The following is a 27,633-nucleotide window of genomic DNA, read 5'->3' on the forward strand; positions in this document are numbered from 1 at the left end:
GGCCAACATCTCTGTCTCCGGCTTGCTACGGTGTTCCAGTGAAGCCCAACGCAAGCTGGAGGAACAACACCTCATTTTCCGCTTGGGGACCCTACAGCCCTCTGGACTCAATAATGAGTTCAATAATTTTAGGGCCTAAACTCTCCCATGTCCCAGCCCCCTACCCGACACACCAGGCCTTGTTACCACATAGACTGCCACTACACACCCGCTGTTGTTAGTCACTAACAGTCCCCATTAACAACTACTCACCCTCCCAGTCTGATCGTTAGCAACTCCTTTGTCTGTCCAACTGTCTTTCTCTCTCTTTGGGCTCTATCCTATAGTTTACTCCCTACCCCATCCACCTCCCTATTTTCTGCATATAAACTGACGTTTTCCCAGCCACCATCAGTTCTGAGGAAGGGTCACCAGACCCGAAACATTAACTCTGTTTTCTCCTCCACAGATGCTGCCAGACCTGCTGAGCTTTTCCAGCAACTTTGTTTTTGTTCCTGATTTACAGCATCCGCAGTTCTTTTGGTTTTTATTTGTTAAGAGGTTAGAGTCTATTATTAGGGATGATATTGCAGGGTACTTGGAAGTGCATGGTAAAATAAGGCTGGGTCAGCACAGCCTCTTCAAGGGGAGTCATGCCTGAAAAATCTGTTAGAATTCATCGAAGTGGTACCAAGCAAGTTAGACAAAGGAAAGCCAGTGGATGTGATCCATTTGGATTTCCAGAAAGTCTTTGACAAGGTGCTGCACAGGAAACTGCTAAACAAGATGAGAACCCATGGTGTCAGGGCCAAGGAAAGAGAATTGGCCAACTAGTAGAATGTTGAGTGGGAATAAAAATGTCTTTTGGAGGATGGCAGCCAGCGACTAGTGGAGTTCCACAGGGGCCTGTGTTGGGACCAGAACTATTCATGTCATACATTAATGATCTGGACTAAGGAACTGAGAGCATTGTTGCTAAACTTGCAGTTGACACAATTATTAACCGTTGATGATCCAAGCTCCACCTGACACATTCTTGTTTGATTAAGTTCACAACTTGGCAGTATTCAGTTCCTCATAGAAGGGCTCTTATGGCATAGTGGTAGTGTGGTGGCCTCAGGTTCAAGTCTACCTACCTCAGTATAATATAACGTGTCTGAATGCGTTGGTTAAAAATAACTTAAGAGGTCCTCCGAGATTTGCCAGTGACCAAGTTACTTTGTATAACTGAGAGGATGATAATGTGTTATTGGCTCAAGCAAAGCAGGCAAATACAATTTGTACCTGAATGCAAGCCGAATAGCATGGATTAAGTACCACCACTTATTAACAATTCACATACCCCGTGCCAACTGCATTTAATAGGCTGTTGGCTGACAAACACAACAGGTTAAAGCAACTAACCAAACCTAAGTGGAGCTCCTGCACATCTGCATCCTGCTAAAACAGTGCATCAGCCCACAAAAACATATTGGCAGGAACCCAGTGAGCTGTTGAAAAAAAAAACAGGAATCCCACTTATTCTTTTAAATTTAGAGGCTTGTATTAATAATCAAAGTGAGGAAAGAAAATATTCTGTTATTAAACCAAAGGTCAAACTGCACTGCAGTATCTGGTCACAGGAGTAATCCCATTATTGATTGTGGTCAGTGCATGCTCACATCCAGATATCTGTAAGATCAGCTTAAGATAAAAACGTACATCCCTCACTGGGACTAAAAGTGCGATTGTGCATGGTATGGAAAGAAATATGCCAGCGCCAATGTTATGTGCAAGCAGCAATGCGCATGACCTTTTACATGTGCAAATGTAAGTGCCTTTGTCAGGGAGTATAGACCATATGGTCAGATTATATGGAGGTAATCTTTATCGTGCAAGGTTATAAATATTAAATCAATTTTTTTTTAAATCAGCCAATTGTTTTACTGAAACAGAAGTCCATCATCATGAGGTCTTTCTGAAAAACACTACAGAGAAATCAATCCAGAAGGATATCAAATGTATATTCACTCACTGAACAAATCTCAACTCAAATTTTACACACAGGTTAGTGTTACAGCCTGGGACTGGAAATATTGCCAAAATTTAGCCAACAATACAGTCAGGATTCAAATTCAGAGAGAGCATTGTGATTTAAATGCTTACAGCATTGGAGAAATCTTTGATTCTACTGCTAACCTGAAACTTTCTTTTGAATTTCAAATGCAGCATCAGGAGCCTGGTTTCCACTCAAGAAGAAGAAAAGAAGCACCATTTAATTATCAAATAAAAACGAAAGAACTGTGGATGCTGTAAATCAGGAACAAAAAAAGAAGTTGCTAGAGTTACCGTTTCGGGTTCTGAAGGTTCTGAGGAAGGGTCACCAGCCCCGAAATGTTAACTCTGATTTTTTTCTTCACAGATGCTGCCAGACCTGCTGAGCATTTCCAGCAACCCTCTGCTTTTGTTCCATTTAATTATCAATGTGCTAATGTGCATAAGAACTTTCAACTAACTATTGCTCTGGTTTTGAAATGGATACACTCCCTCACATTGCCAGGCCAAGGAACAACTTGTAATCATATTAAATCACATCATTTAATACAGTAAAATGTCCCAAGAAATTTAACAGCAGCAAATATCCAACTAAATTCAACAATGAGCCACATAAGGAAATATTAGCACAGCAGCAAAACCTTGCACAGTGCAGTAGGTTTTCAGGAGCAATTTAAAAGGAGAGAACTAGAGATAAAGAAGGAATTCCAGAGTTTAGGTCTTAATGGCTGAAGACATGGCCAATAAAGATGCAATGACTAAAACTGGAGATGTTCAAGGGGTCAAATTACAGGAGTGCAGATATCTCATAGGGATCTGGAGCTGACAAAGATTACAGACAAGGAGGGCTGAGGGCACTAAAGAATATGAAAACAAGGTTGAGAATTCTAAAATCAAGGCATTTCTTAACCACAAGCCAACAAGATTATAAGTGCATGGGTCTTGATTCAAATTAGGACACAAGCAGTTAAGTTTTTGATGAGTTCAGGTTTCCAAAGGGTATAATGAAACATGTTAGGCAGGTATGCAAAGGAATACTCACATCTAGAAAGTTAAAACACACATGAAGGTTTCAGCGATGTACGAGTTGGTACCATGGCAGAGTCATGCCACGTTGGGGAGGTGGAAACGGTCTTAGTGAGGAAGGGTCACCGGACCTGAAACGTTAACTCTGTTTTTTCCTTCACAGATGCTGCCAGACCTGCTGAGCTTTTCCAGCAACTTTGTTTTAGTTACTGACTATATTGTTTTGCTTCGGAGTTTTCTGGACTCAATATGCTTAATCAATGCTTCAGCCATACAGTTACAACAGGGCTGTGCATTTAAAAGGAAAGATTAAAATGATTGTTCAATACTGAATTTGGGGTGACAGAGTAACTTATTGACATAAGTGGGCAACATACATCACCCTGAGATAGGTCACACAATAACAACTATTGAGCTGCTACAATTGTATGGCTTCACATGCCTCAATATCTCGAAAAAACTGCATTGAATATTTAAGAGTATTTGATGTTGCACTGACAGACTAACAGGCCGTTTAGTAGTAGCATCCAACCTTTGAATTTCACAGGCCACTTAAGTGCATTCAGCAGAGCTCCACTAGTGTGTATGGTTATGTTCTTAAACTGCTGAAACTAACAGATCTCTATGCTCTGTTCTATGATTCATCCATCAATAAGACAATGCTAACACTTCTTCCCAAATCTCCAACAAAACTAGCTAACTAGCAAGACTTTGAAGAAAAATGAATAAGTCATAGCTTTTATATCACAGTCACACTGAAAATTCAATAATGAATCATGGTTAAAAGTGGTTTGTTTGTCACACCTACAGAACAGAAAGAGAGGGCAAAGGAAAATGGCAAAGAAAAATTGTCAAGAATGAGATAAGAAAACATATCAAAATATTTAAGGAAGCAGTTCTGTACAACTACCCTTTCTGACAATGCCAGATCACAATAAGTCTAATCAATTGTCATCCTACCACAGATTCTTTTGCAAATTACCTTAAATCCGTGTTCTCTTATAAGGAATTATAGAAATTCTGTTTTTTTATAGAAGGAATATTGTAATATAAGGACAATTACTCAATGTAATATCACACTGCTACTCTATTGCAGGGACAATTCCAGTGAAGGGATACTGTTGCTCCAGGATGCTGCATTCACTTCAAGATCACATACACCACACTGTGTTCATTCATGGTACTGTAATCTCAGGGTCTGGTCATACACCCACCAAGAGGTGGCAATGAAGAAAATTAAAACCCTTGCAATTATGTACCACCTCAGACTGTACAAAGTCCAATCTGGCTGGAAAACCAGAATTAGCAGTTTCATCTACCATCTGCAATCTCAAAACCTGGAACATACAAACCCTCATGGACAACAAGCAAAACAATCATCCAGAACAAAGAACTGCCCTTTTTGCCCTGTCCTCAGGCACTTCAATATCAAGTCTCCTGCAGGCAACAATATCAAAGAGTGGACAAAAGGCAGTTGAGGGAAGAAGGGGTTATTACACCTTCTTCTGGACAAGAAACTAAAGGATCAACCCAGGACGAATGAACTCAACTGACTCATGGAGCTCCTTGTTGGCATCAATCACCTCATGACTCTGAGTACAAACTGACATAAGCCAGCAGGCAATAGCCACAGTTGAATCCAAAGAAGGCTTCTCTTCCACCCTGGGCACCATACTCACCAACATCCCTAAGGAAGATAAAATCATCTTCCTTGGAAACTCAGTGCCAGGATTGAAAAGGATGCCCAATTCTGAAAAGGAACTACTGGAAAGAAAGGAGCCAGGAACACCAATGGGATATTTCTGCTCCCCAAATTGTGGAAACTAGCTGCTCGACACCTACACACCGTTCTGCTAAAAAGATAAGTTCGAGATGGCTTGAAGGCATGCATAATCAAAGCACTGGCACATGATTGATTTCATCATCATTTGTGCCTGAGACCAAAAGTATGTCAACATTACCAATGTGATGACCAGTGCAGATGACTGTTGGAGACAGCACCGGTTCATCCCTTCCTTAATGTCCTTCAAATGCCACTACAGACAGCTGCAGAGAAAGAATCCGTTCAAAAAAAAACTCATTGCTCAGCAGCTTCAAGAGCAAAGCAGACATGTGAACCTCCAACAGAGTCTTCACCAAAATCTCCAAAGGTTTCATTTTAATGGAGTAGAGGAAATCTGGATAGAGTTGAAGATAGCCATTATTTCATTGTGAATAAACTATTGTTGACAAGATCAGGAAACACCAAGACTACTTCAACAAGAATGATCACATCATCCAAGACCTCATCAATAAGAAGAAAGTTCTGTCTGACAAAACAACAATACCAGCAAGGCAAAGAGGAAAACTCAAACAGCAAAGGCAGAGTTACAAACAACATCCAGGGAAATCAATAACCACTGGTGAACTAAAAAGCTAAGGAGCTGCAAGCACGACAGCTGTAGTTTCTTCAGTGTCACCGAGGCAACAGACGATCCAACGCCCTTGGCCTCAAACCGATGCAGAGTAGGAATTGCAACCTTTTGAGAGACAGTGAAAACATCAGCCTCCATTGGAGAGAACACTCAAAGAACTCGTAAATCATGATATAATCATTGATAAGGACACGTATGATGAAATCACCCAACTTCCCAATGACAATCTTGGATTCCCACCTAACACGGCAGAAGTTGAAGCTTCCGTTCAATGCATGAATGGGAAAGCTGGAGTAGACAGGACTCCAGCAGAGACTTACAAATTTAGAGGAACATAGTTTACCTCTGATCTCAACCAAACATTCCGGAAGATCCGGGATCAAGAAGAAATCCCTGCTGATCTCAGGGATCCTGCCATCACCACGAATTTCAAGAAAGGAGACACAATAGTTTTGGAAGCTAAGAAACCACCTTACTCTCCCCCACCAAGAAGATCATCGTCCGAATCCTTGCTAGGTACCTTCTTGTTGTCTTAACAATACCCTTTCTGAAAGCCAGAGTCGCTTCTGACCAAACTGTGGAACTATGGGCATGATTTTCACTGCTCTGCAACTCTAATAGAAACACCTGGAACAATGTCAATCACTCTACATGGCATTCTCTAACATGAGCAAGGCTTTTGATTCAGTCAATCAGGAAGTGCTTTGGAAGATCCTGTCAAAGGCCAGCTGTCCAGAGAAATTCATCAACATCCTCCATCTCCTCCACAGCAAGATATCAACGATGGTCCTCACCAACGGTAATATGACAGAATCCTCACCAACGGTAATATAACAGAATCCTCACCCTTTTCTCCATCTTCATCACCACCACTCATCATTTTGTCAAGAACAAACTTTCAATTATCTTGACGTTGTCTACAGGGTGACTGGAAGACTTTTAAACCTCAAACCGTTGAAATCCATAATGAAAATGCCAGTGACCTCGATTGTAGAACTTCAGTATGTGAATGACAATGTCATCTCTGCTCTGTTGGAACAGGATTTTCAAGCCTCACTTAATGCCTTTGCAGAAGCATACCAAAGAATTACTATCAGGCTTAACCTCAAAATGACTCAAATCCTTCACAAATCTGTCCCAGGTCATGTTCCAGTCCATCCCTCCATTAAGGTCAATGGAAGAATCCTCCCAAATGTGGAACACTTCCACTACCTGGGAATCTCTCTCTCATCTAAGGCTGACATCGTTGTGGAGATTCAACATTGCATCCAATCTGAGTGTGCTTCCTTTGTACACCCAAAGATGACAATCTTTGACAACTGTGAAACCTCTGCTGATACCAAGATTGTTGTGAATAAAGCAGTCATTCTTCTGACTGTACTTTTTTTTAAAAGTTCAACCTATTTTCCTGAACAATCTGATCAGAGATGCTTTCACACACCTCTATAGCAGGTGGGACTTCAACCCGTGTTTCTCAGCTCAGGGGTAGGGACTCTACCTCTGCGCCACAAGAGGGCCCCAGAAGTAACAAGCTCTGTTCTCATCTATATGGTTCCAAAACTTGTCCTACATACAGCCACTACCTCTAGACCTTTGAGAAGTACCATCAACGTTGTTTGAGGCAGATTCTCCACATCAAGTGGGAGACAGGCATCCTTGAAACAGCTAAAAGCACCAGCATCAAGGCCTTGATCATCCAAATCCAACTCTTCTGGGCCAGCCATGTGCTTAGGATGCCCGAGTGCAACTACCAAAGCAAATCTTCTTCACACAGCTAAAGGGAGGCATTTGAACGAAAAGACGATAAAGAAAGCATTTCAAAGAGTCCCTGTAGGCTTCTCTCAAGGAATGTAACATAGATATTAATGAATGGGAGGCCTTTGTTCAGAAGAAACTGATTTGGAGGAAACTCATGTACGAAGATACACAATTCTTTGCGAACACCCAATGACAAGAGTAAGTACAAAAAAGGAACCAGAGAAAGGAAAGCCAACAACTTCAAGGCCAAGGGCCACGTCCACCTCCACCTCCCAGAAACACCTGCCAAATGTGTGGGCGAAGATGCAGCTCTAGGATCAAGCTCATCAGCCCATGCAAGAACCCATCATCAGTGATATGGAATTTCTTAGGTGGAGAATCATACATGTTAGCGAATGACTGCTGATGACAATTACCCTCATCTTACGTACCTTAATTTTACCCACAAATTTCTTATGAATGACCTTAAAAAAAAATTCAAAAATCCAAATACACCATGTCTACTGATTCTCCTTTATCTATCCTACGAATTCCTTCCTCAAAAAGTACTGGTATATTTGCTAAGCAATATTTGCCTTTCATAAACCCATGCTGGCTATGAAAAACATTATTCCAATTTATAAGTGTTCTGTTATTGTATCTTTTGTAAAAGACTCTAGCATTTTCCCATTATTGATGTTAAGCTTACTGCGTCCATAATTTGGATTTTTTTTTTCCCTTTTTAAATAGTGGAGTTAGATTTGCCACCCTCCAACCTGTATGAACTATTCCAGAGTCTATAATCCAACACCTAGAATTTAAGTCAGAAACAAAAAAATTATCAAAGTCATACTGCATTGTCTCTTTAAATTTTTTATTCCTTTCATATTTAATCACAGCTCACATGAAGTTCCTGATCACAAAGGAATTGCCAAATGGTCTTGGTTAGCACGCACTCCATTCACGTCAACAGCACTACAGGCAACACAAACAATCTATTCAACCCAACTAGTTTACATTTCATGCTCTACACAAATTTCCTCCCATCCCACTTGCATCTGGTCCTATCCAAAATATCCTATTCCAAATTAGACACCAACTACATGAGGAGATATTAGACCAAATGTTGAAGTGCTGGGTCGAAGAAATAGATTTGAAAAGACTTAGCAAAGGAAACAGAGGAAAAGGGGTGTTAAAAAGGATCTCCAAATTATAGGTAGGCATGGCCATCCATGGAGTGTTTAAAATTCTGACTGCTAAGTAGGCCAGAAATTGCGGACTGCAAATATTTGTCGAGTTTGCAAGGCTGATGGAGATGGCAGAGATTCAAAAAGATTGAAACAAGGTTCAGAATTTTAAAACTGCAACATTATTTGGTTAGAAGTAGTGCAGATCAGCGACTACTGGTCAGGGAGTAGGTTTAATTAGTAATCAGAACTAGGTGTAAGTTGGGACATAGACAGCAGTGTCATGAAGGATCTAGAGTTCACAATATCTTACTGAAGGCCATGTGAGAATTTAAATGTATTGGATCTGCAATAAACTTTTGTCTGTTTTGATATATCTTCAAATAATTCAAACATGTGGATCATTCATGACTTTCTCTTCAGAACTAATCCAGACTTTAATTAGATTAGAATGCAGATCATATGTAAGCAACAACACGCGTGTCCAAGTGCATCTTTTTGCCTGTTAAGTATCAATGGTTTTACACGTTATTGTGGCATGGATTTGCACAATGTTAAATTTAAATCTACATAGAAGGTATATATCTGCACAGAGACTTTGACTCTATTCCCTGCATTAAATTTACATCAACCACAGTTCAGAGTGAAAACGTTTTTTGTTAAAGTTCATTTAAATGTGCCTTTCAATAATTACAATGGGCTGAGAAGTGGCAGATGGAGTTTAACCCTGAAAAGTGTGAGGTGATTCATTTTGGAAGGAAAAACTTGAAAGCAGAATACAGGGTTAACTGAAAGATTCTTGGCAGTGTGGAGGAGCAGAAGGATCTTGGGGTTCATGCCCACAGTTCCCTGAAAGCTGCCACCCAGGGTGGATAGAGTTGTTAAGAAGGCGTATGGTGTGTTAGCTTTCATTAATAGAGGGATTGAGTTCAAAAGCCATGAAGTTATGCTCCAGCTATACAAAAGCCTGGTTCGGCCACATCTGGAGTATTGTATCCAGTTCTGGTCGCCTCATTACAGGAAAGATGTGGAAGCGTTGGAAGAGGTGCAGAGGAGATTTACCAGGATGTTGCCTGGAATGGAGGGAAGGTTTAACAAGGAAAGGTTGAGAGAGCTAGGGCTCTTCTCTTTAGAACGACGAAGGATGAGAGGTGACTTGATAGAGGTGTACAAAATGATCAGAGGTATAGATAGAGTAGACAGCCAGAGACTTTTTCCTAGGGTGGAGGTTGCTATTACAAGGGGGACATAGTTTTAAAGTGAGTGGAGGTAGATATAGAGGAGACATCAGAGGTAGGCTCTTTACTCAGAGTGTGGTCGGGGCGTGGAATGCATGGCCGGAGCGGGTAGTGGAGTCGGCCTCCTTAGGGGCATTTAAGCAGCTATTGGATAGGCGTATGGATGATAGTACAAGGTAGGGGTGGAGGTTAGATAGACCTTAGGATTAGGGTAAAAGTTCGGCACAACATCGTGGGCGAAAGGGCCTGTACTGTGCTGTACTGTTCTTTGTTCTCTTGTTCTTTGTTTGTTTCTGTTTTACAGACCCAACCTACCTTAGAATTAAATCTCTGGGTCTGTTATTTTTCTGAATTGCACATTCTTTCACTGACGTAAATTTGTCTTTCTGGATCTGTGCTTAATTTTAATTTCTCTTTAAAATTCGTTTGCTCTACACTTGTGATCACTCCTGTTCCAGACTACACAGAGCCCACACCTGCTGGCCGACCAGACCATTGACAGTTCTTTGTAAGCTGCCAATTGGGACAATAGATAACAGGCATCATCAATAGAAATTAACCAGAGTTAACAAAGGATCACTTTTTCTTAAAAAACAGGGACACAAACAATAACAGTGGTCACCAGAAAGTTTCAAGAATTCTAGCAAATCACAGCAGACTTACTTTCCAGCCATACACATAACCAATCCATCATTTTCCAGGCATCTACTTTCTGGGAATACATACCCCTTAAAAATAACCATGTAATGGAATCTGGAAGAGATAGAAATATTTTGGGCAACTTCAGGGCCTACCGTGTGAACGATCAAATGTTGAAATGTGTTGTGTGTCAGTTTACCTATGATTTACAAAATTTCAAATGATTCTGTGGAGGGAAGGCAAGCAAAGCTTTTAAAAGAAATAAGATATAGATTGTGGCTTAGTTGCTGGAAAAACTGTTTTAGAAGAATTCCTATGCTGAATATTGCCTAGCACTAGCCTCTGTTATCAAGTTGCTGTTATCAAGTCAGTACAATGAAGGATCTCAGAAAGCTAAACTCTTTCTCTTTCCTAAGAAGACAAACCTCAAAGCAGGACCAGCTGAAAAGGTCTCTCTTGACTGAAATATTAAGGGAAGGTGTAAAAGTCAAATACCAGGATTTCAAATAGCCTTTCTACTGATCTTGTCTGATTTGAAGATGTCACCAATTCTACAGCTGTCAGTATTTTGACCTCGCTGATAGAAATCAGCTGGACTGTAGTCATCACGTTTTATCCTTCCACTTTGGACCATTGGCCCAGAGGTAATTTCCCTTCACCATTTTTTTAAAAACCCAAATAATCTCTAAAAAGTTGCATTGCCCAGTTTGTCATGTGATGTTGTGCTTGAGAATAAGGGGATATATTTTAATTCTACACAGTAACTTCATTGCTCACCAGGTGCACCACTTACTGTAAGAATAAGTTTACTTCTAATAAATAGGACTCTTATGGCACGGTGATAGTGTTCTGGGCTAGGACCGGAGTTCCAGAGCCATCTGCTCTACAGGTGTGTAATAACATCTCTGAACAGGTTGATTAGAAAATATCAACTTCTAGTAAATGAGTTATTTTTGAGTTAATTACAGATACCTGGCAGATGTTTTATTCAAGACAGTAGTACAAGAGAGAAACAAATTGACCGTTTTCTGAAGAAGGGTCTAGGCCTGAAACGTCAGCCTTCCTGCTCCTCTGATGCTGGTTGGCCTGCTGTGTTCATCCAGCTCTACACCTTGTTGTTATCTCAGATTCTCCAGCATCTGCAGTTCCTACTATCTCTGACCGTTTTTGGTACAGTTTTGTACTTCTTGCAAGGTAATAGACTTGATTACTAGCAGACTCCACCCAGTGAAGGTGTAACATACTGCACTCTTTTCTGGCTACTTAATGACCATTACTTATTTTTAACTCTGTATTGAGAAGAGACAAATCTATTTTTACTACCAGGTTCTTTTCATTCTTCAATCTTTCTTCCAATTTCTGTCTTTAGTTTGCCAAAAACATCTGCAAGATCCTTCAATTTTTCATTCCAGAAAAAAGCAGCACGATGACAATGTCCTGCAATGTGAGCGACCAACCTCAACAAAACCCCTTAATTTTGTACAGCTCAGATTTGAATGAACAGAGCTGCACATCTTCAATGATCTCCAAATAACTAGGCTTCTCACCATTAATAACATCTCCTCACTGAATCCCTTCTGTATCTTTAGAAATAATCTTCAATCCTATTCAAAGAAAGATGTCTGAAAGTGTGCACAATGTTCTAACTGCAACCTAACCATCAGGTTAATTCACCACAGTGATACAGACAGGAAGGCAGTCAGGGAAGAGGGAGAGAATAGATGTGACATTAATGAGGGCTGAGCGGAAGAAAAGGACGCTACCAGATCTGCCAGCACTGCTTTTGTACTTCCAAAAGATTAATGCAGCCATTGAAATTAATGTTTTACAATTGGAATAGCTGTCCTTTGATTTTAACTGCTGTTATCAACTAGAAGCTTCCATTGTGTAATGCAAGTCGAGATACTGAAACTAGTACCATGGAGAAGCCCAAGTGGAAATTTAAGAAACTAGTAAGGAAAGATAGTTTGTTCTGGTTTGCAAATCAGAGAGAAGGGGTCAATTCAAAATAGTCAGAATGGGCGAGTGATAAGGAGAAGTTTTGAAAGTATTGTATGCAGTTTTAGCGTCCTTACTTAGGCAGGGATAAAATTGTATCTGATGCAGTTTAGAAATGGCCCATTTGGCAAATTCCTGGGATGAGAGATTTGTTTTATGAGGAAAGGATGAGCAGATGGGGCCTATATACATTGTTGATTAGAAGAATTAAAGATGATTTTATTGAAACATTGAAAATTCTGAGGGAGGTTCATAGGATAGATGCTGGGAGGGTGGGGAGTCTAGAACTACAAGACACAGTTTCAAAATAAGGAGTCTCTCATTTAAGACAGAGATGAGGATGTTCTCTCAGAGGGGTACAAGTTTTTAGAACTGTTTTCCCCCAGAGAGTGGAGAGCACCAGCATGAGATAGAGATGGTTTGACATACATTTCAGGGTTTCATCTTTATTCAACAAAGGGTTTAAGGGTGATAAGGGCAGGCAAGAAAGTGAAGTTAAGCTAAGCCCCAATCAAATCAGTATCTCATTGAATGACAAAACACGGTTGGTGGAGGGTGCCAAATAGCATACAATTCTTACTCAATTCTTTCGACCTTAACTTCTTTTTTGGTAACATCTGTCAGAGGTTGAAATGTTTTGCCATAACCAGGTGTGACAAAGAGCAGATGCTGCACAGAAAGACACAGGGTACAGCAGAGAGATGGGCAGGATTAGTTGAGGATTTCTGCACCAAAAACAGTAGGTACCAACATGACAGACTAAATGGCCTCCTTGAATTTTATAAAACTCAATGGCTGAATCAGCTAGTGAACAAAGTCCGATTTGAGGTCAATACATTCCCGGTCTGCATGGCTGTTTCCCACAGGATACTAAAGTTACCAATCAAAACAAAATAAATGTTAGTCAAAACAGTCAGTTCACATAACAGCATATCTACCTGCATTTACATAGAAGCTTATCACACGCCAAACGAAGAGTCAGTCAAGTCCTTTTGAAGTATAGTCATTGTCAAGCAAGGAAACACTACTATCAATTTTGGTATAAAAAGACCCTGCAACAATATTAGAATGGTCAATGAGCGGTTCTTCTGCCATTAGCTAAGGCACTGTTTTTGGGGTGAATATTGAGAGAACTCCATAATTGACAAAATATTGTCCCACAATATCTTAAACCTACCTAGTTAAGTGGGCAGATCACTAATTTAATATGTAAGCTCTACTCATTCGGCAGCCCACCTGAGGATCACCATAGATTACTTGCTGAAAATCAGCAACAGGGCTTAAAGCCACAATCCTCTGGCTCAAGCTAGGAGTGCTGCCATTTGAGCCAAACAACCCCAGCCTTATAATATTTCAATAATAACTCGTTGTTGCAATGAGGCAGCACTATACACCAAAACCTTAATGAGGAAGCATCAAGGATTTTAATTCTGAAAGTGTCAGAAGTCATAACAAATGATACAAATTTTCTTGTGGTGGAGTCCAGTAGGTAGAAAGCTGAACTGAGCAGGTATCAGCCCTGGTACAGTTGGTCTCACTCTCACTTTTGAGTTAGAAGGTTGTCGATACAAATCCTAGTCAAGGGATTCGAGGACAAAAAAAATCGCAGAAAGGCGGATCCAACACAGTAATGAGAAAGTGCAGCATGGTCAGAGATACCATCCGAACAAGACAGTAAACCAAGCTACTGAGTGTCCTTTCAGGAGGACGTTAAAGGATCCTGCAGCCACTTTTATTTTGAAGATGACGCTGGCGTAGGAAAGTGCCTGTGTCTGGGGGTCGATGCCTAAACCTCAGGCAAAAAGTGGAAACCAGCTGGATCCTCAAGTCAGTCCCACAAACAGCAACGTGTACAGATTGACTACCGTGTTTATTAGTATGGTGAATGAACTACAACAATCCTGGTGATAAGTAAAATGTTAAAATAAAATACGGCGATAAATGAAGGCGGACAAAAACCGATTTAGGGATGTGAAAGGCGCTAAAGAAACGCGGCTTTCTCTGCCTCATGGGGTGAAGCGGGAGTAGTTGGCGCTGGAGAAAGGAAGTTGCTACCCCGGTAACTCACCGCCATCCAGGTCCACGGTATAAATGGGCAGTGTTTCCAGGGATAGTTTGTAACTGTCAAACTTAGGATCGAGGAGGTGCCGGGAGACCGTCAGGGAACAATTAGCCGCCGCCATCACTCCGCCTGATACACACATCCGGTCACATACTTCCGGTCACTCCTAGGGCAGGCTGGGAGTTGTAGTCCTGTCACTAGACCCGTAAATTAAGATCTTTATCCTTCGATACGTCGCCATTATTTAATGTTCACTGGCAAATAGATTGTGTATTTGCAACACGAATTTAATTCTGGTTTCATATCATGATTTTCTGCAGTTTAGTTCCCGGTTCGGAGGACGTGGGGGAAAGGATATTGCGTTGCACATTCTGTTTCCTCGCTTTTCAATCACATTTCGGCAGGGTTTAATTTTCTATTAAATTCCACAACCCCTCCCCACCCCCTCGCTCATTTTCTTTTAGTTGTTGTTGTTGTTTCTTTGTTATTCGTTCCAGTCCCAGGTTCCTTACAGCCCGGAACCGTTTTGTGGAGTTGCAGGTTGGTGGGGAGTCGGGGAGCGGTATTAGGGCGGACGTTTCCTTGGATCCGCTCTGGGCCACGGTCTGTTGTATGTGAGATAGAGAGAAGTGAGATCGTGAGACAAAAGAGGGGGGGGAATCAGACAGGTAAGACCGGGGCTATTCCGGACAGAGAGAGGAAGTGATTTGGAATGGGGTTTAGAGAGAGTTATGGAGATGGTGGGGTACAGCACGGAAACAGACCCTTTAGTCCAACTCCACCATGCCCATCGGATATTCTCAATTAATCTAGTCCCATTTGGCCTGTATCCCTCTAAACCCTTCTTATTCATACATCCATCTAGATGCCTTTTAAATGTTGTAATTGTACCATCCTCCACTACCTCCTCTGGCAGCTCATTCCACATATACACTACCCTCTGTGTGAAAAAGTTACCCCTTAGGTCGGGGGAGGGGGTGTGCTTTCCAGGGAGTGATGGAGGGAGGTGTGGAGGATTGCAGAGATAGAGGGGAAGAGAGGGTATGGTTGCAGGATTTGGAGGGAGAGTGAGGTGGGGGTTGTTGGAAGAAGAGAAGGAATGGATTGCAGGGTGTTTCAAGGGATTGGGAGAAGGGGTGTTTGGAGGGAGGAGAGGGTGTTTGGGAATAGAGGGGCAGGATTTAGATGAAGGTGATTTTAAAGGGGAGGTTTGGAGGTTAAAGGGATTTTTGGATTGACGACGTTGTTTGAAGGAGCAGGGAAGGGGTTTTAGACTGAAGGAGGGAGGGAGTTTGGATGGAGGAGAGGGGTAGAGGTTTTGGTCAGGACAAGGGATTTGGAGGGAGAGAGGGTGATGAAGGACCATTGGGATGTGGGAGGGTTTATGTGAACATGGATGAGAAGTGGGGATGGAGTGAACAGGAGAATGGGACCAGGAAAGATGTGGTTGGGGAAGATAGAGGAAAGGTGCAGAGAGAGAGAGGATGAAGGGAGGGAAAGGGAAGAGTAGAAATGTAGGATGATGGTAGGGAGGCCAGAGGTTCTGAAAGTTGGAGGTGGTGTGGTGTGGGGTCTGTGGATGACTTTGCTTCATTTTGAACTGTGCTGCAACCTCTTTCCATCTAAATTCTTGTTGTATGGCTCCTTTTTTCTTCCTGACTTTTGGTGTCTCTCACCATGAACACAGGTCTTGGTGCTATACAAAAGCAGCCATCATATAGTTTTTGTTTTTTTTCTGGTCTTGATCTGCTAACAAATGCTGTTTTCTTCAGAGATAAACATGGGTGACAAATGTCCTAGCTGGGCATAATTAGCCAACTTTAACAGAGTCATGTAATTACTGGTATTAGGATGTAAGGCAACAACATGGGATGCATATTGAAGAGCCTTACAGTTAATGTGGGTTACCACTGAGAAATCATTGCAGTTCAATTTTCAGAACGATTGAATAGACAAGGGTGATTTTGGGATTGGTCATAATGCAGTAGCAATGATAATTACTGGGTTGTTTCTTGTATGATTTGTGAAGTATACCTACTGAAAGAGTGGAGTATAGTCTGTTCTAGGCTTTTGATAAATATGAAGCAGTTTCAGTCAGGTATATCTTACAAATGACGGTGTTTCAGACCTTGCATTTCAAATCTAAGTTAAATGCAATTTATTGTGATTTTTTTTTGCAGCCTGTAGGGGGTAGTCACCTATTACAGCAGTATTTAGCAAATAGGAAATGCAGATTTTAAAACCTTGGAGCTGGAATATTTATTGGTGTGAGTGAAGCTCTTTTTTGTGACATGTTTATCTTCCCAGTGTGCCAGGTATGTAAATGGAAGATTAGAAACAGGTAATCATGGAACATACACAGTTATTATCAGTGTCATTTTTATTACATAAAAGCAAAATACTGCAGTTGCTGGAAACCTGAAACAAAGACAGAAAATGCTAGACAAACTCAGCAGGACTGACAGCATCTGTGAAGGTATATTGAGGGATGTCCATTCTGAGAATAACAAATATGAATAAGACTTCAGTGGCAACAGTGGTGTGATAGGAATAGACCATTAGAAATTTTACAATTGGTGTGATATGGTGTTTGAAACTCAGTCTAGTGTAGGACATAAGGATTGTGCATCATCTTATCCAGGAAGCAGCGAGGAAGGGGACTGGTGTCAGGGAACAGGTGGTGATAAAAGCTTTTGTACTATTTTTCTTTATTTCGTATCAAAATGTTTCAGTAATGAACAGCCACCACCTCTTTCTGATTTTTTCCTTCTGCTTGTAACTGTAATCCAAAAACAACATGATGTAATAGGCTTAGCATGAAGTAGAAATGAAAAATGGCTAAAGGCTAACAAGAAGCCAACAATTAGTTTCAAAACTAAAAAACAGATTGGAAATGGGTATTTTTCCCAAAATGAGGATATATTCTGCTATTAGCTCAGCTTGTTTATTTCCTTTCCTAGGTACCTATCTAGAGTCATAGAATCCCTAGAGTGTAGAAAGAGGCAATTCAACCCGTCAAGTCCTGTACCTATCCTCAAAACAGCATTCCACCTAGACCCAGACCCTCACACTATCCCCATAATCCCTCATTCACCATGGCCAACCGGAATACCTCTAGACACTATGGGGCAATTTAGCATGGCCAATCCACCTAACCTGCACATTGTCGGACTGTGGGAGAAAACCGGATCACCCCCTGCAGAAATTTACACAGACAGGAAGAATGTGCAAACTCCACACAGATAGTCGCCCTGCGTTGTGAGGCAGCAGTGCTAACCACTCTGCCCCTCCGCCACTTTTTTTGGGGCGAGGGATAAGGGAGAAAAATCTTAAGTTGTCTTGCCCGTGAGCTATTCTCTGTGGAAAATTTACCAGCTGTGTATTTGAGCTGTTGTAGCTGATGTTTTCATTATGTCTCCAGATTTGATTATGAGCACAATAGCGCAGTGATTTTGGTAATAAGTAATCTGGAGAGTGAGTTCCACTCAAATTGTACATAGATAGTTACCCAGGACTGAAATCAAACCCTGGATCCCGGTAAGGTAGCAGTGCTAACCACTGAGCCACCCTACTGTCCTCTGTTAATTCATACAAAGAACTTTAGGGTATATATCAGAATGTGTTTGTAATTCTAATTTTCTTAAAAACACTTTTTTACTATCACAAAAATCCTTTATGTCATGTGCTTGGTGCTCCTCATATTTGCCTGTTCTATTCATATCTGTCGTCACAAGAATGTTAATCAATTGTGAAAAGTCCAAATGCACAAAGCAGTCAGCTGATAATTTTACTTTACAAGCATTTGGAGAAATATAGCTTTCAAAACACACTGATGAGGGCAGAGCAGTGGATTTGGTGTAAGTGGATTTTAGCAAGGCATTTGGTAAGGTTCCCCATGGTAGGCTCATTCAGAAAGTAAGGAGGCATGGGATTCGGGGAAATTTGGCTGTCTGGATACAGAATTGGCTGTCCAATAGAAGACAGAGGCTGGTAGTAGATGGAAAGTATTCAGCCTGGACCTCGGTGACCAGTGGTGTTCCGCAGGGATCTGTTCTGGGATCTGTGCTCTTTGTGATCTTTTTAAATGACTTGGATGAGGAAGTGGAAGGGTGGGTTAGTAAATTTGCCAATGACACAAAGTTTGGTGGAGTTGTGGATAGTGTGGAGGGCTGTTGTAGGTTGCAACGGGACATTGACAGGATGCAAAGCTGGGCAAAGAAGTGGCAGATGGAATTCAACCCAGAAAAGTGTGAAGTGATTCATTTTCGAAGGTCGAATTTGAATGCAGAATACAGGGTTAATGGCAGGATTCTGGGCAGTGTGGAGGAACAGAGGGATCTTGGGGTCCACGTCCATAGATCCCTCAAAGTTGCCACCCAAGTTGATAGGGTTGTAAAGAAGGCGTATGGCGTGTTGGCTTTCATTGGCAGGGGAATTGAGTTTATGCTGCAGCTCGATAAAACCCTGGTTAGACCACACTTGGAATATTGTGATCAGTTCTGATCACCTCATTATAGGAAGGATGTGGAAGCTTTAGAGAGGGTGCAGAGGAGATTTACCAGGATGCTGCCTGGACTGGAGGGCAGGTCTTGGGAGGAAAGGTTGAGGGAGCCAGGACTTTTCTCATTGGAATGAAGAAGGATGAAAGGTGACTTGATAGAGGTGTACAAGATGACGAGAGGCATAGATAGAGTGGATAGTCAGAGACTTTTTCCAGGGCGGAAGTGACTATTATGAGGGCACATAATTTTAAGGTGATTGGAGGAAGGTATAGGGGAGATGTCAGAGGTAGGTTCTTTACACAGAGAGTGGTGGGCATGTGGAATGCGCTGCCAGCAGTGGTAGTGGAGTCAGATACTTTAGAGACTTTTACACGACTCTTGGATAGGCACATGGAGGATAGTAAAATGTAGGGTATGCAGGATAGTTTGATCTTAGTACGATAATAGGTCAGCACAACATCGTGGGGCCGAAGACCCTGTACTGTGCTGTACTGCTCTATATTCTTAAAACAAAACATTACTGTTCCTTTCACATTGATAAATGCTGCTGTTTTCACACTGTTGCAGTTACTCACTTTTTCTGAAATGAATAAAGACGCACAACTCCGAGCGACTATAAACCAAAAGTTGATAGAAACAGGAGAGCGAGAACGGTGAGATAGTGTCCACTTTAAATATATTTTCCAAGTTCTAAATAATTAGGATGTCAATTCTTTCTAGTCTGTCTTTTTTCCCTACAGTCTGAAGGAATTACTCCGAGCTAAGCTGACCGAATGTGGATGGAAAGATCAGTTGAAAGCGCATTGTAAAGGTAAACTTTCACTGGGAAAGGGGGATGATATCACATTGCAAGCCCTTCAGTTGCAATTTGGAACTTGTGAGCTATTGAAAAATGTTTTATTTTACAAAGGTCAGAAGTGACTGCGGGCTGATTGATCTGAATGCTTATTCTTGGTCACTCAGTAGTTTATGATATAGAGATGCTGGTGTTGTACTGGAATGGACAAAGTCAGAAATTACATGACACCCAGATATAGTCCAACAGATTTATTTGAAATCACAAGCTTTCGTAGCACTGCTCCTTCATACGGGGAAGTAACACTTCACTTCACTTGCTGAAGGAGCAGTGCTTAGAAAGCTTGTGATTTCAGATAAACCTGTTGTATTATAACCTGGTGTCGCGTGAATTCTGACTTTATTCACTGTTTAATATAATTTTCACGGTGAGAGGTCCTAATAGTTTACATAAAACCATGAATGACTTAACGCCAATGGAATTTTCTGTTCAGCCCAAATAGTTGTCCTTAAACCTAACTATATTTTCTGAATAAAATAATTCCGATAAGATAAACAGAAGCTTTAATTGGCCAGTGAAGCTTGTAAACTTAATTAAATGTAGCATTATTAGGGGTTCATGAAATGGTACAGTATGGGAAGACGCCATTTAACCCATTGAGTCCACACTGCCTCCTTACTACAGCAAATGGTGAAATAGGAAGGAAGAAGAAGGCACTGAACCAACATATTGGTGATTTTTCAGTGTCTTGAATTTCAAATTCACCACAGTGATAAATGTCGTCTATCCTGTTGGTTGGGTGGCTTCACCTTTATCCCCAATGATGTGGATTTATACACTCGCTCTTAATTTGCAATCTGTATGAATGGTGTTTGAAGTGCTTTTGTCAAAGGAATTAAGAATGGGACCAAGATACCTGGGATCACCAAGGCAGTTTGCTTTGACTCCTTACCCTTGCCCAAACTTTTGAGTTCTATTTCATGCACAGGTGTTCTTGGAGAGGACTTATGCAATATATGTCAGTTGATTTGAAGACTCCCTCAACTGGTGAGCATTGCAGCACTTTGAATATATTTTGAATACTATAATAGCAAAACAGTTTAAGGAAAAGATATGGAAAGTGATAACCTCAGATGAGTTTCAAAACTAAGAAAAATTGAATACCATGCAATTGTCAATACTTCAATAGGTCTCCTGTCAAAATTTGAAGATTTGTGCTAAGTATTTAGTCAGTTGCTTATTTTGATACAAATGCTTTAAAGCTTGCTTTCTGTCTTTGTGTTGAAATTTATTTCCTCCTCCCCCCATTTCCTTTAGATGTGATCAGGGAAAAAGGCTTGGAACATGTTACAGTTGACGATTTGGTGGCAGAAATTACTCCAAAAGGGAGAGGTATGTGTTTTGTTAACTTATATGGAGTGTGCAGGATGGTGATTCCATCAACTTCAGATGTGAGGATAACTACAGTACCAATTTCTGATGTAGTCGGTGGATCTGCCTCATACTTCGTTCATTAAAACTATTTCTATATGAAGGAAGGACTTAAAGCGGCACAGGTGAACACACGTTCCCCCATTCTGTTTCTGACATTAAAAACAGAAAACACTGGAAACACTTAGCAGGCCTGGGAGCATCTGTTCAGAGAAAGAGTTAACGTTTCCCAGTGAATAACATTGTTCTTCATAAGTACTGTTTCTGTAAGACATGTTCTTGGCATATGGGCTCAAATCCCACCATGACAGCTGGTACAATTTAAATTGTCACTAAATTTGGAATTGAAAAGCTGGTCTCAGTAATAATGGCTATGAAGTTATCATTGTTGTGAAAACACTTCTGGTTCATTAATGTCCTTTAGGGGAGAAAATCTAGCTATCCTTACCTGGTCTGGCATGCATGTGACTCCGGACCTACAGCAATGTGGTTGGTTCTTTACCCCTACTCACAGGCAAATTAGGGATGGACAACAAATGCTGGCCTTACCAGTTGCGATGCCAACATGTCATGAAATTATTTTTTTTAAAACAATGTAAATCAATGTGCTGAGAATAGATCTCGTGTCAAAACTTGAAGATTTGTGCTAAGTATTTAGTCAGTTGCTTATTTTGATACAAATGTTTTAAAGCTTGCTTTCTGTCGTTGTGTTGATTTTTTTTTCCCCTTTCCTTTAATCTTAAGAATAAATAGTGTTGCTGCACTTAGCTCCAATATCACAATTCTATCTCCACGATGGATGTTCCACAGCCTGCCTATGCTGGAGCTTTTGTACTTCTGACTGTGACCTGATGTTAACTGCTCAGAATTTACTATTAAGCACATGATTTATTCCAGTTTTCTTTTCAATAAATTCAATCTGATATCCAGTTGTGTATGTCACCTGGATGGCCTGTAGCTCCCTACATAAATTCATCTATACAAGTTAGGAACAGTAGGCCCCTTAAATCTGCTCCACCATTTGATAAATTCAAGGCTAATCTCTTGGAAATGATCCTAGCTGATGTTATTACTGGGCTAGTCAGATCCCAGTTTGAAATCTAATTTGATCAATTATATTTTGATCTTTCACTGAAACATGAGCACGCAATGCTGCACATTTTGTTGTAACAATATGTTTATAATACACAATAGAAATGAAGATAAAATAGAACAACCAAACTATTTTCATTAAACACAATTGGAACGATTATGAAACACAGGACAGAAAAAAATTCCTATCTGTGCCAATGCCATCATTTGCAATACTCAAATACCAGAGAGAATTCCATTTTTTATCACATCTATAGGTTTTAACTGTTATTTTCAATTCCCGGTATGGAGAATTTGTTGGCCTTTTCCTTGATTATTCACACAACTGACTTTAAACCTTCTTCATTTCAAATAACCAGGACTGTAGCCAAAAACTTCTCATCTGGAATCTCATCTGCTGTCTTCCTCCTGTACCTTCGACTCTTGTCAGTGAAGAATCTATCTCTGCCTTAAAAGTATTCAATGACCCTGCCTCCACTGCTGTCTCGAGAAGAAAGTTCAACAGAACAATGTCCTTCTGAGAGAGAAATTCTTCTCATCGCCGTCTTAATTCGAGGCCATTTATTTTTAAACTGTGTCCTCTAGGTCTAGCCTCCCACACAAGGGAAAATCTCCTCTCAGCTCATTCTCCCACCCAGTTTTGTCACATCTGCAAACTTGGAGTTATTACATTTAGTTCCCTCATATAAGTTATTAATATGTTGTGAATAGCTGGGGTCTAAGCATTGATCACTGCATTACCCCACTAGTCACTGCCTGCCAGTCAGAAAAAGATGTTTATTCCTACTCTTGTTTCCTGCTTACCAGTCAGGTTTTCCTCCATGCCAGTGCACTATCCCTGAAGTTTTACATGCTAATCTCTTATGTGGGAGTTTGGCCATTCCCAGAGAGTATTGTGTCGGGTGAATGGGTGGAAGTGACAGTATAAGGATGTTGTATAACCCTCTCTGGTATCTTTATTTTGTCCCCAAATGCGACTAGAGCTAGGCTGTTAAGTGTCACTTTGGAGTGAAGCAGAAACTTCCTTTTGTCCATTCAAATTACCATTTTGTTTACAACAATTTTTCTGCCTGCCTCAGCAATTGAAAAACACTTCCAAGTGGCAGTGGTTTTTTTATTATTGGGTCTCTTTTTCCTAAATTAACACTGCACACATTATGTAGTCCAAAACAAGAAGGCCAAGGTTTAAGGTGAGAAGGGAAAGATTTAAAAGGGATCTAAGGGACAACTTTTTCACACAGAGGGTGGTGTGTATATGGAATGACCTGCCAGAGGAAGTGGTGAAGGCTGGTACAATTACAACATTTAAAAGGCATCTGGATGGGTAAACAAGTAGGAAGGGTTTATAGGAATATAGACCAAATGCTAGCTAATGGGACTAGATTAATTTAGGATATCTGGTCAACATGGACAATTTGGACTGAAGGGTCTGTTTCCATGATGTACAGCTCTATGACACTACAACTTAATTAACTTTGCCTCATTTAGCTGCCATCTCAAAGCCAAAGTCGAGCCTGCAATCATGTCTGATCTTAAGTCTCAAAGAACGGTTCTGCTCTGGCTGTTCCCTGTCCCAAGACTGGTTGCTCTCAGATGCTGCGTAAAAGGAAGCTGGTCTGACTCAGCCCTTGCTGCAACTTCATTCTTACAGCCTATTACTTTTATGCTTTGACCAATCACTCCATTCCTTGGTTCAAATGAGAAATAGGGTAACCCATTAGAAATGTGACTTGGTGTATTCTTGCTTGAAACGAATATATTATGACTGATTTTAAATAATGTAATTAATTGAATCTTTGTGCTTCTATAATGTAGATTAATATGATCCGAGCACAATCTTCTAACTTGTTTATATGTATTGTGCTAACTTAGTTCTTATTCTTTCTTTCAGCCCTAGTGCCAGATAGTGTAAAGAAGGAACTTTTGCAGAGGATAAGGACCTTTCTTTCTCAGCATGCCAGTCTTTAAGTTTCCGATGAGCAAATTGCCATTTCTTTGTAGTTTAATTGATCATCAGATTGGCTCCAATGCCGAGGTGAAACTGAACATGGCTTTATTTTTTGTGACAAGCTTTTGTGATTGTTTTGTAATACATTTATTGTCTTAAGTTTTTATGTTCATGAATATAATTCACAAGCAGCTTTTCTACCCACTTCGCAATTTTCAATGACATGTTAAATGTGTTTAAATAAAATTTATTTTGAAATGATTATTTCTTTGAGTTGTTTTTGTAAAGTAATTTTAGATAACCTTTGTTCAGGAAGAAGTATAGGCTTGTGCATGCAGTTATCGGTGTTCAGAACAGTTGTTAAATGAAAATTTTTACAATTGTCAAGCTGCCTCTATGTTAAAGACCAATATTTCTTTGAGTCTGTGTGGAACTTTGCTTTTGTCCCTTAAGCCGTCGGTGAACAGTTTCCATCATTCTTATTCTGGGAACAGCCACTTACCTGTCAATTTTGAGCACGCAGTGTTGAGGTGTCTTTTTTTTTCTAAGATCTGACTGCAGTGGAGGTAAATTCTGTAAGGGCTGCATTGAACATAAACAGGGAAGTTCTAGTATTCTAACCGCTATTCATGCCTCATGTTAAACCATGAAATAGACTGTCAAAAGAAAAGTACTGCAGATAGTGGAAATCTGAAATAAAAATAGAAAATATTGGAGATATTAAGCACATCCAGCAGCATCTATAGAGAGATAAAAACAGTATTTTAGGTTGATGACCTTTGATCAAAAAAGATTAGCAAAACCTTTCTGGTCATTTAAGTTAAATATTTCTTTCTCCACAGATGCTGCCTGACCTAACTATATCCAGCGTTTCCCATATTTGAAATCTAACAAGCTTATTTATTATTTGACTCGTTGCTATTTATTTATTATCTTGCTGTGTCAACTGAGTGCAATGTTCATGCATTACAATGATGAATGCAACTCAAAGCAATTTAATTTGCTCTGAGGTGTTTTTGGGAGACTGGGAAGCCATCATGATATAGATACTGAGACAACAAGGTGCAGGGCTGGATGAACACAGCAGGCCAAGCAGCATCATAGGAGCAGAAAGGCTGACGTTTCGGGCCTAGACCCTTCATCAGAAAAGGGGGAGGGGAAGGGGGTTCTGCAATAAATAGGGAGAGAGTGGGAGGCGGATAGTAGGTGGATAGAGGAGAGGAAAGGAGGAGAGGAAACAAACAGGTCGAAGAGGCGGGGATGGAGCCAGTAAAGGTGAGTGTAGGTAGGGAGTTAGGGAGGGGATAGGTCAGTCCAGGGAGGACGGACAGGTCAAGGAGGCGGTATGAGGTTAGTCGGTAGGAGATGGAGGTGCGGCTTGAGGTGGGAGGAAGAACAGGTTAGGGAGGCGGGGACGAGCTGGACTGGTTTTGGGATGCGGTAGGGGGAGGGGAGATTTTGAAGCTTGTGAAATCCACATTGATACCATTGGGCTGCAGGGTTCCCAAGCAGAATATGAGTTGCTGTTCCTGCAACCTTTGGGTGGCATCGTTGTGGCACTGTAGGAGGCCCAGGATGGACATGTCGTCTGAGGAATGGGAGGGGGAGTTGAAATGGTTCGCGACTGGGAGGTGCAGTTGTTTATTGCAAACCGAGCGTAGGGGACAATAGCACCCAGCCCTGCTGAGTCTTCACCTACCCCTTACTGAAGACGAATGGTCAGTCCTCAGCAAAGCCAGTCCAGCTCGTCCCCGCCTCCCTAACCTGTTCTTCCTCCCACCTATCCCCTCCTCCCACCTCAAGCCGCACCCCCATCTCCTACCGACTAATCTCATCCCGCCCCCTTGACCTGTCCGTCCTCCCTGGACTGACCTATCCCCTCCCTAACTCCCCACCTACACTCACCTTTACTGGCTCCATCCCCGCCTCTTCGACCTGTTTGTTTCCTCTCCTCTATCCATCTTCTATCCGCCTCCCACTCTCTCCCTATTTATTTCAGAACCCCCTTCCCCTCCCCCTTTTCTGATGAAGGGTCTAGGCCCGAAATGTCAGCCTTTCTGCTCCTATGATGCTGCTTGGCCTGCTGTGTTCATCCAGCCCTGCACCTTGTTGTCTCGGATTCTCCAGCATCTGCAGTTCCTACTATCTATGATATAGATACTAGTTTCTAGAGAGTACCAATTTTTTACCATCCAATTGTGATTAGTTGACAAAGTGTATTGAGGATTTGGGTAAGTTGGAAAACTTTACACTCTGGTGAATTTTATTTTAATTGTGAAATTTCAGATTAAGAGGTTCTCTTGAGATTTCTTGTAGTTTTTCCAGAATTTCTTTCTGACATCAGTCCTTGCTGTTGGAAATGCGTGAATAATCTTTCTGCTCTGTAACAAGACTTTTTTTTGATAAGTTAGTAGACTTATTTGAAGACTAGTTGGCCCTGAGAATACCTTTATTGGTTTGAAAAATGAATTCCACATGCCTTAAATAGTTTATTGGCCCTATACTCTCGAGGGCTTTGCCTGAAAGAGTGTGTGTGTTTTTGTACATGAATAATAAATAACCATAAAACTCTGAGCCTCTTATATTGATGGTATTTATTTTAGATTCTGTACACAGCTGGAATGTTGATACTTGGCCAAAGCTGTAGAGTGCATACATGTATTTCCTTAACGCAGAGTTTTGGTGAAAAAAAAACTTAATTAGCTGCACTATATCAGTAATGATAAATCTATGCAAAATATTGGCTAGGCTACAGCTGAAGCATTGAGAGAAGTTTTGGATAACCATTCTACCAAAGACATTTAAAGTCATGGATATTGTGCAATGTAGGTTCATCAAGATGATAGTGATAGAAATGTTGAGATACCGCTTATCAGGGTTCATATGAATAGTGTGAAACTTGTGTAATTTATAGTGATTTCATGTGTTTATTGCTTTCAACAGGATGTTGAAAAATTCTATGTATCTGAATAGTGAAAATGCAAAACTCCTGACGCAGAGAATCAAACTCATGATGCTTGACAATCCTGATTACTGGCTGTCAACAACTAGAATCTTGAAGTCACTGTAGTGACATTGATAGTTACTCAGATTCATGCTATTAGCAATATAGGTATTGGTTGGGAGCAGAGTCTCTGTTTCAAAACTAAAATACACACCGGTGTTTTACATTACAAGTTTTATTTAGCTTTGTGTTCATTTATTTTCTTTGCCAATATGTATTCCAGCTGTGAAACTGATACAAGGGCTGAAGCATTAACAATTAAAGTCTAAACTTAGTAGTGGTGTTGGTGTGATACCAGTCATTCACATTTGTTTCAAGGATTATTCCCACAAATTCACCATTCAACAGTTTGCTGAATCCATTTGATATCAATTTGACACTGGTGTATTCATTCGTGAAAATAAGGAATTGGATCACTGTGCATGTTTTGAAGAATTTGATCTCTTTAGAATGAATGGATAGCTTTGTTTTTGAGCATTGTACTTGGTACATGTCCACACCAAAGAATGGCAAACTCCTTGAACAGTTCTTGATGTTCCCATTACT

The 27,633-nt window shown here is 40.8% G+C and overlaps 1 protein-coding gene across 1 annotated transcript; it reads left to right on the plus strand.

The window, feature by feature from the left end:
- Positions 1 to 14,869: 14,869 nt before the first annotated feature.
- eny2 (ENY2 transcription and export complex 2 subunit) lies at positions 14,870 to 24,347 on the plus strand. The gene is made up of 5 exons (XM_048596242.1): positions 14,870 to 14,982; positions 19,384 to 19,469; positions 19,557 to 19,627; positions 20,930 to 21,004; positions 24,027 to 24,347. The coding sequence occupies exons 2-5, from the start codon at positions 19,402 to 19,404 to the stop codon at positions 24,101 to 24,103; spliced, it is 291 nt and encodes a 96-aa protein (XP_048452199.1). The 5' UTR covers positions 14,870 to 14,982; positions 19,384 to 19,401; the 3' UTR covers positions 24,104 to 24,347.
- The last annotated feature ends 3,286 nt before the right edge of the window (positions 24,348 to 27,633 follow it).

Source organism: Rhincodon typus, chromosome 4, assembly GCF_021869965.1.
Source record: "Rhincodon typus isolate 14 chromosome 4, sRhiTyp1.1, whole genome shotgun sequence".
Classification (NCBI taxonomy): Eukaryota; Metazoa; Chordata; class Chondrichthyes; order Orectolobiformes; family Rhincodontidae; genus Rhincodon; species Rhincodon typus.

Coding starts and splice junctions, on each gene's coding strand:
- eny2 (XM_048596242.1), top strand. CDS start 19,402: ATGAATAAAGACGCACAACTCCGAGCGACTATAAACCAAAAGTTGATA. Junction 19,628..20,929: donor GTTGAAAGCGCATTGTAAAG/GTAAACTTTCAC, acceptor CATTTCCTTTAG/ATGTGATCAGGGAAAAAGGC. Junction 21,005..24,026: donor AATTACTCCAAAAGGGAGAG/GTATGTGTTTTG, acceptor TCTTTCTTTCAG/CCCTAGTGCCAGATAGTGTA.